This window comes from Chiloscyllium plagiosum, unplaced genomic scaffold, assembly GCF_037043375.1.
Source record: "Chiloscyllium plagiosum isolate Xiang-an unplaced genomic scaffold, Cpla_swu_hap1 HiC_scaffold_19, whole genome shotgun sequence".
Classification (NCBI taxonomy): Eukaryota; Metazoa; Chordata; class Chondrichthyes; order Orectolobiformes; family Hemiscylliidae; genus Chiloscyllium; species Chiloscyllium plagiosum.
In genome coordinates, this window is record NW_028270157.1 from 45,002,521 (window position 1) to 45,011,558 (window position 9,038).

The 9,038-nt window shown below is 41.4% G+C and overlaps 1 protein-coding gene across 2 annotated transcripts; it reads right to left on the bottom strand.

The window, feature by feature from the left end:
- Window positions 1–500: 500 nt before the first annotated feature.
- On the bottom strand, window positions 501–8,585 carry ndufb2 (NADH:ubiquinone oxidoreductase subunit B2). 2 transcript variants are annotated; one of them, XM_043709390.2, is made up of 4 exons: window positions 8,425–8,585; window positions 4,233–4,377; window positions 1,618–1,711; window positions 501–599 (listed from the first exon to the last, which is right to left on the bottom strand). In XM_043709390.2, the coding sequence occupies exons 1-3, from the start codon at window positions 8,568–8,570 to the stop codon at window positions 1,637–1,639; spliced, it is 366 nt and encodes a 121-aa protein (XP_043565325.1). In that variant the 5' UTR covers window positions 8,571–8,585; the 3' UTR covers window positions 501–599; window positions 1,618–1,636. The 2 variants fall into 2 exon arrangements, with proteins under 2 accessions (XP_043565325.1, XP_043565326.1); XM_043709391.2 differs by having other exon boundaries at window positions 501–804.
- Between the last annotated feature and the right edge of the window lie 453 nt (window positions 8,586–9,038).

The following is a 9,038-nucleotide window of genomic DNA, read 5'->3' on the forward strand; positions in this document are numbered from 1 at the left end:
ACAGCATATGAAAGTAATTGCTGCTCCTGGAATTCCAGGAAATCACCAACACCTAAATACCTCAAAAGAAAAGCAGCTCTCATATCCAGAATTTCTTCCCATCCTCCATCTTGGATTACCCAGAATGCACTTGAACAAATCCTTTTAACAATGGACTTAATACAAATTGTACTGGTGTGAAATATGGTGATTAAGGCTAATCATATCTGTAGTCAACATTCTTCTTCCCCACTGCTCCAATCACAGTGTTTATCAGAACACACTAATTCTGGCATTGTACGTTGACTTGCTTGATAGTACAGAGGCACAGGGAGACTGAGGTCTGCAGATGCTGGAGATCAGAGTCGAGAGTGTGGTGCTGGAAAAGCACAGCAGGTCAGGCAGCATCCGAGGAGCAGGAAAGAAAGAAAAAAAACAAAATCGATGTTTCGGGCCGGAGCCGTTCATCAAGAATGAGACACAGACAAATATTTGGATAGAAGAAATTGCATAACAGATAATTGTCCAAATAATATATTTATTTCAATTTAATTTACAATATGTTGTTTTTTTCCCCAAATGTCAGACGAACATCCCCAGAAATGCCCACCAAGGAAACACTGTGGAACAAAAGGTACAACACTATTGTTTAGCATCCAAGTATTCTTAAAATGAACAAGTATTTACAAGAAAAGAATTGTTGCCTAGTGGCTCTGTGGTGAAGTGACTATTTAACATGGATCGTGCATGCAGACTAGAAAAAGATTCAGACTTTGATTCTTAGCCTGGCTATTAGCTCAGTGCTACATTTCTTCTCTGGTGAACCTGGAAAGAAATAAAATCAAAACAAAAAAAAATTCAGATTGGCAGTAACTCTGCTCCACACTGGATGCAAACTTTGTGGTGGTGCTGATCAATAGTCTTCAGTCACCATCTTAACTCAAGGCATGAAGAATGGTCATTTGAGGGAGATACTGAAGAACTGCTGACTCCTACTGAACCAAAGCACCAAATCAGGTCCACAAACAGGGAGGCAGCAAAACAGAATTTAAAGCAGTACTTAAAAGTAGAAATGACTCAACCTCCAAGGAATATATTAACACAGAAGGCTAGTCTCCAAGGTTATATTTATATTTTTAAATATTAAATGCATTAAGTGATCTGGGTTTACTGCAGGAAATGTTGAGGTAATAAAAATCGACCATGATATTACTGAACCAGAGCAAGGGCCCATAGTCATGTTTTTTACATGAACAAAAATCAGATGTCTGGGAAGGCAGGTTGATCAGATTGACGAAAACAATGGAGTAGGAAAAAGTACTAATGACAACAAAAGAGCACAATCATCATGTGCTCCTGTGTGTAAGTTTCTGTGCTGGTCAATATTACGGGCAAGAGTTCTAGCACAATTTCTCAAATCAGAATGGTGTTTCCTAGTTGCTTCTGACAATCTCTTACCAAGCTTTTGGTCATCTGCCCTAATACTACCTAATGTGGCTTGGTGTCAAATTTTTCTTATAACATTCCTGTGAAATATCTTGGGCAGTTTTATTGTGTTAAAGATACTATGCAAACAAGTTGTTGCTAAAGATATTTCTCCACCTCTACAAGTGTAGACTGTAGTTCTATGAAACTTACATTTCAAAGCTAGTTCAGGTTATTCCTCATCAATTGGAGGTATGCCCAGCTCCTCATCAGTCCATTTGGAGGGATCAGGATAAGGAAAATGACCCTGTTTTAAAAATATGTAGTTAATAAATAGGGCAGGAGGTAATAGCTTAAACATCAATACATCCAGAAATGTAAGGACTAATTTGTTACATGCTTAAATCTGAGAGAAATTATGAAAGATTATTAACAGGAAATCAAAAACAAACTACACTGTAGGTACTGAAACAATGTAATTTTTATTATGGTTAAGCCTTTACAACATTTTTGCTGTATTGTTTTGCAGTGCATTCATTTACATTTTCTCTAGATAATAGACTCAAGTGTTTATTTTTATTTGTGTACACATTTAATTTGTTTAGCTTATATGGATACAGGCAAAGATCTTCCACTCTGGTAAGTTCGAGACGAGGATGTACCCTGAAAGATGCACATTGGGATATCTTGTAAATCCCAACATAATGATTACCTGGTAATTGCGTGCGAAGTTTAAATTTCCAATGGTCAACACCTGGAAGTTTCCAAAAATGTCCTCGATTCTTAAGTTATAGCTGGAGGCCTTGGAGTGTTGACTTACTGACCTTTATAGTTAGTCAGGAAAAGGTAAAGGAATTAAAAAGCCCCATAATTCCTGGCTAACTACAAATCTGGACCCCACCCACCAAACTCTAATGAATCTGTCACCCCCTCACCACCCATACACAAACTCTCAATCCTGGACATTACCTTGTACCCTCCTGACACCTGCCTTTTCAATCAATTGCCTACCATACTACCTCCTCCTTCATCCACTTTCCTGCCATAATACCCTTGCCACCCACCCATTATACTATTGCCTCATCCACCCAGCTGCTGTCTTGTTCCTTCAGCAACCCAGTCATCCACTATTCTATCCCCATGCTCATCAATCCACCTGTCACTCTACATTTCCCCTTACCCACCTACCTTACACATTTACCCTCTCAGCAGCTGTCTAAGTGGCTTTGGGACCTTTAAACATTTTACTTACTTGTATATGCTAGCTATTGCTACAAAACAGGGTGTGGTTTCTGCAACAATCCCTCCAATGCTGCCCGTCAGGTTATTGGATTGCATGTATTGTGATAAACCCTGCATCACAAATCCAGCCAGGAAAATCCCAGGAAGTAAGTGAACAAACCTTTGTCTAACCTGGATTGAAATCCCTATTTTCAATCAGAATTGGAAAATCCAGGTCAATGTATTGACATTATTTCCACAAAAAGTTCAAATGGGCTAGTGTGTTCAGTCAGAACTCTTTCAGCAGTCACTTACTTCCTTAATAAGGCATCTTATTCCTGTATTTAAGTGGTTTTGAGCTACTTAAACCCAATTCTGGTTCTTTCAGTTTTAGGCTTTAGGAGGTAGGATCAAAATGAACTTTTAAGTTGAGCAAAAAGGTAATCAATTTGTGAAATTCTGCACTATAATCAACCAAGAAAATAAACACCACCATAACTAGGAAAATCTGTTGAAGCTTATTGAACTTCAATGTCCATTTCCTAACTGACATGGTGTATTGATTTCCTATTGCTTCTGTGCATGATGGCCTACACTTGTTCCTAGTACAGCAATGCTTTGACTTTTAAATTTAAGTTTTCATCATTGTTTACGAAGTTCTCAATTACTTTACTTCCTCTCTATTTCTGTTGATCCTCTATCCTCACAAATCTATCGAGATCTCTTCACTCTTCCGTTCTGGCCTCTTGTTTCTTTCAGACTTTTAACTGTTCTACTTTTGGCAACCATATCCTCGGATCTCTACAATGTCTACCTTGCTGTCTTCAAGATAATCCATAAAACACTCTCACTGGTCAAAGCTTTGATCATTTGTTCTTACCTCCTTACATGGCTCAGTGTAAAATACTGTTTGATACCATTGATGACGGAAGTAAAATAGCCTACATGGAGAGAAACTATCTAAACCTTCATGGTTTTAAACAACTCAGTCAAATCTCTTACATTTCTTTGCTCCAAGTAAACCCCAGTTTTGCTAATTAAACTAAGTAATTAACAGCCTCATTCCTAGAATCACCAAATTCCTCACATCCTTCCTAAAGGAATTTAATACTGCAACTGGAGCTGAACTAGTGTCTTATGTACTATTAGAACGACTCCCTGTCTATGCCTCTATTTATAAATCCCAAGGCCCAACATGTTTTATTAACTGCTGTACTAATATTGAAGGTTCCAAGACAGATAATGTGCATAAACATCTGTTTTTGAAATTTAAAATCATTTAGCTGTATTGTCACTCTTAATGTATAACGCAAATATTTTGTAGTGCTTTTCCTTACACATTAATTTGACAAACACCACCTCATATCTTTGATTTTCCTTAAATTGTTAATGAAATTCTGCATTGCTTAGAAGTATAACCAGGAAACACAATGGAAGTTCTAGAACTAGCAAAGTACTTTTACTTATTTTTACAGAACCATCTCTTAAAATGGTCATTTGACACGAATCCTAAAAGCAAAGCAAATCATAAGTCTTCACTAATTTTTAAACTGTAGAGTGAAAACCATAAGATGCTACAAGAAATCCTGGACATTCAAAGTACTCACAAGGACTGCATCAGGATCATGCCATAGGTGCCAGAAAATCCAGAACCACATGAAACCACTAAGAAACTCAGCCTCCAGTACTTGATTTTTGGTCAATTGTGGATACTGTCGATATTGGGGCTCAATATGTGGTCCACCACCAGCTCTGCGAAAGAGGAGTTAAGATATGAATACATCAGGAAATGTGATCAGATGCATCAGTAGTCATAATTTTAGAAATATTTTAACCTCTTTAGGGAAATGAATAAACCCTGGTAAAATTGCCAAGGATACCTCAAATTTCACTATACCACTGGAGAGCCTCAATGTCAACAAATGCAAAATCTCAAAACTAATTAATTAGAATTAGCAAGAATAAGGAGGACCATTGAATGTGCATATATTTCAGATAATAGTTGTAAAGATTTTAGGCCAATCAATTCTGTCCTTCCTATCAAAAGAAAAATGTATAGTTATTGGACAGAATTTAAAGGGACGAGAAAGAGAGAGAAAGAATTTTCAATAGAGGATTTTCACAGGTGTAGAAACTTTAAACTCAGATGTTGCGCCTGACCCGGAATCTGACAACAAGGTGGGCACACTTCAATGTTACTGGAAAGAAAGGAAAGAACTATGCTTTAAGTGGGTGACACATCTATCAAATAACAACAGGGGTAGTGAAATGAAACTACATAACGTTTCTTTGCAAGTACCTGGATTCATTCATTCATTTACAAAGTCGGCCTAAGCTATCAGTTCTAAAATTAAGAAAGAAAATGGTCAAAGGTTACAAGGGCCAATGGCTTCCTACTTATTGCTGAGTTACATTCTGCTTCCTACAGTAGGAATGATTACACTTCAAAAATGCCTAATTGTGAAGCTCTTCGGGCAATCCTGAGACACTACATAAACGTACATTTCTTTTGCTTGAAATTTATTAATTACAACATCAATTCACACCTAGGAAAAGTGCAATACACCTTAAATTTCTTTCAATACAGTACTAGGTATGGAGATATCCCTATACTTCCAATTCTAGTTACACTTACAATATATACTCCACACCTCAAAGTCACTGGTATAAACAGCCAGAAGGAATTTTCAAAAGTTCCAGCTCAATGGTGTGGCATGACAGGAGCTTACACCCATGTGGCAGCTGCCACAATGTTTGGTCATGCTTCAATCATAGTCTTGACACTGTGCATGGAAATTCATGTCTCACAAACTTGATTGCGTTTTTTGAGGAAGTAACAGAGGAGTGATGAGGACAGAGCGGTAGAGGTGATCTATACGGACTTCAGTAAGGCGTTCAACAAGGTTCCTCATGAGAGACTGATTAGCAAGGTTAGATCTCATGGAATACAGGAAGAACTAACCATTTGGATACAGAACTGGCTCAAAAGGTAGAAGAGAGAGGGTGGTGGTGGAGGGTTGTTTTTCAGACTGGAGGCCTGTGACCAGTAGAGTGCCACAAGGAGCGGTGCTGGGTCCTCTACTTTTTGTCATTTACATAAATGATTTGGATGTGAGCATAAGAGGTACAGTTAGTAAGTTTGCAGATGACACCAAAATTGCAGGTGTAGTGGACAGTGAAGAGGGTAACCTCAGACTACAACAGGATCTTGACCAGTTGGACCAATGGGCTGAGAAGTGGCAGATGGAGTTTAATTCAGATAAATGTGAGGTACTGTATTTTGGGAAAGCAAATCTTAGCAAGACTTATACACTTCATGGTAAGGTCCTAGGGAGTGTTGCTGAACAAAGAGACCTTGGAGTGCAGGATCGTAGCTCCTTGAAAGTGGTGTCGCAGATAGATAGGATAGTGAAGGCGGCGTTTGGTATGCTTTCTTTTATTGGTCAGAGTATTGAGTACAGGAGTTGGGAGGTCATGTTGAGGCTGTACAGGACATTGGAATATTGCATGCAATTCTGATCTCTTTCCTATCGGAAAGATGTTGTGAATCTTGAAAGGGTTCAGAAAAGATTTACAAGGATGTTGCCAGGGTGGAGGATTTGAGCTTTAGGGAGAGGCTGAACAGGCTGGGGCTGTTTTTCCTGGAGCGTCAGAGCGGAGGGGTGACCTTATAGAGGTTTACAGAACGATGAGGGACATGGATAGGGTAAATGGGCAAAGTCTTTTCTCTGGGGTCAGGGAGTCCAGAACTAGAGGGCATAGGTTTAGGGTGAGAGGGGAAAGATATAAAAGAGATCTAAGGGGCAACCTTGTCATGCAGAGGGTGGTACGGGTATGGAATGAGCTGCCAGAGGAAGTGGTGGAGGCTGGTACAATTGCAACATTGAAGAGGCATTTGGATGGGTATATGAATAGGAAGGGTTTGGAGGTATATGGGCCAGCTGCTGGCAGGTGGGACTAGACTGGGTTGGGATATCTGGTCGGCATGGACGGGTTTCACCGAAGGGTCTGTTTCCGTGCAGTACATCTCTATGACTCTATGACACTTTGAGCTGTTCAAGTCTGCACTCGGCCACAATCAGCTCTTTGCATTGGAAGAGCAACAAGTTTCAGGGAGACCAAAGAGTACCTAGAGTTGATTACTCTCCAGTTGATGTTTGTTTCATTGTGCAACAAACCATATAACAGAGTGTCTGTTACAATGTTTAGACTTGCTCAGAATGAACCTCAACAGATAGGTCTGCATTTCTACCTACAGCGCTTTGCAAAGGCACATTTACAAGAATATGTCTTCCCTGCTGCAAGATGATCGCATATTGTGTCACAGAGTCAGAACATGGAAACAGACCCTTCAGTCCAAACCGAACATAATCCCAAACTAAACTAGTCCCACCTGTTGGCTCCTGGCCCATATCCCTCCAAACCTTCCTATTCACGTACTTATCCAAATGTATTTTAAACAATTGTAATTGTACCCACATCCACCACTTCCTCAGGACGTTCGTTCCACATACAAACCACCTTCTGCGTAAAACATTTGCCCCTCATGTCTTTTTTTTTTAAAAAAATCTTTGCCTTAAAAATTTGCCTCCTAGCCCCGAAACCTCCCCCCACCCCACCCCAGGGAGGAGACGACTATGATTAATTCTCTTTATACCTCATTATTTTATAAATTTTTACCAGGTTGCCTCTCAATCTCCTACAGTTGAGTTAAAAAAAGTCCCAATCGATCCAGCTTATCTTCATAACTCAAACCTTCCCTAGCCAGCAACATCCTGGTAAATCTCTTCTGCGTGGCACAGTACTTAGCCCTGCTGCCTCACAGCGCCAGAGACCCGGGTTCAATTCCCACCTCAGGCGACTGACTGTGTGGAGTTTGCACGTCCTCCCCATGTCTGTGTGGGTTTCCTCCAGATGCTCTGGTTTCCTCCCACAGTCCAAAAAATGTGCAGGTTAGGTAAATTGGCTGTGCTAAACAGTGTTAGGTGACGGGGTAAATGTAGCGGAATGGGTCTAGGTGGGTTGCGCTTCGGCGGGTCGGTGTAGACTTGTTGGGCCGAAGTGCCCGTTTCCATATTAAGTAATCAAATCTAAAACCATCACTGTCTACTATGCCAACAATTTTGGTGTTATCCACAAAACTAACCATGCTTTCTCCATGCTCATCCAAATTATTTATGTAAATGACAAACAAAAAAGAACCAGAACGAATCCCTATGGAACACTGCTGGCAACAGGCCTTCTCCAATCCAAAAAAAAATCCAACCTTCCACCACTAACCACTGCCTCCTGCCGTTATGTATTCAGTTGTTGTTGAGACTCCAACTGTGCACGAAGCTGACCTTCTCAGCATTAATCAACCTTGGAGCTTTCCTGAATCTTTTGACAAGCCACTCTTCTAAATGGCTTTGATAGTCTCCCCATTCCTGAAGAAGGGCTCATGCCCGAATCGTCGATTCTCCTGCTCCTTAGATGCTGTCTGACCTGCTGCGCTTTTCCAGCAACACATTTTTAAGCTCTGATCTCCAGCATCTGCAGACCTCACTTTCTCCTAGTCTCCCCAGTACAGAATCTGCTATCATTTTTTTTCTGCAAAGTCACAAGAACATCTCATGCAGCCTACTGAAGTTGGGTCAGAAAGGTGTCTCCATTAGGACAGGTCTACAGCACGGTCCAACTGGGGGCAACGTCCTTCACAATACACAGGCAACTTCAGCAGATAGTGACCCTTCGCGATGGCATTCTGAGAACCTGCATTACAGTTTGAAACAGCATCTAATTGATGAAACGGCTACTCACCTCCTGACCGAGGGCTTGCCAGGACTCCGGCCCTGCAGAAACCGGGAACCACTCCTCAGCGCCGTCCCGATTGTCCTTACCCACAACATGGCGCCTGTTGTCTCCAGGTACAACCGCCTCCACCCTCCAACAAGCTCTACACTCATTGGACAGCAGCTTCAAGAACAGCTTGCGGTGGGCGGGGCTTTTTCCCCAGGTGGGCAGGACCAGACCAAACAGGTCTCGTGAGAGCCTAATGGTCAGAGAGAGTGGCAGTGGATGGGCGTGACCTGGGTGGGAAGACTGAAAACAAATGGGGCGGGGCCATGCCTTATAGGGGCGGAGCTATGCCTTACAGGGACGGATTCTGTTGTTGTTGGGTGCGACCTCATTGGGTGGAGCCACGCCTCATAGGGGCGGGTTCGGTGGTTGATGGATGTGACCATATGCGGTGGAGACATACCTAATAGGGGCGGATTCGATGGCTGATGTGTGTGACCTCATGGGGTGTGGTTTAAATGACAGTTGAGCTTCTCTTACAGAAAGTACTGGAACATGTCAGCGTGTAGGCGCGAAGGTCAGGTCGATCCTGTTTTTACTGTGAGCACCGACTGAGTAAGAGAATACGTTAGTTA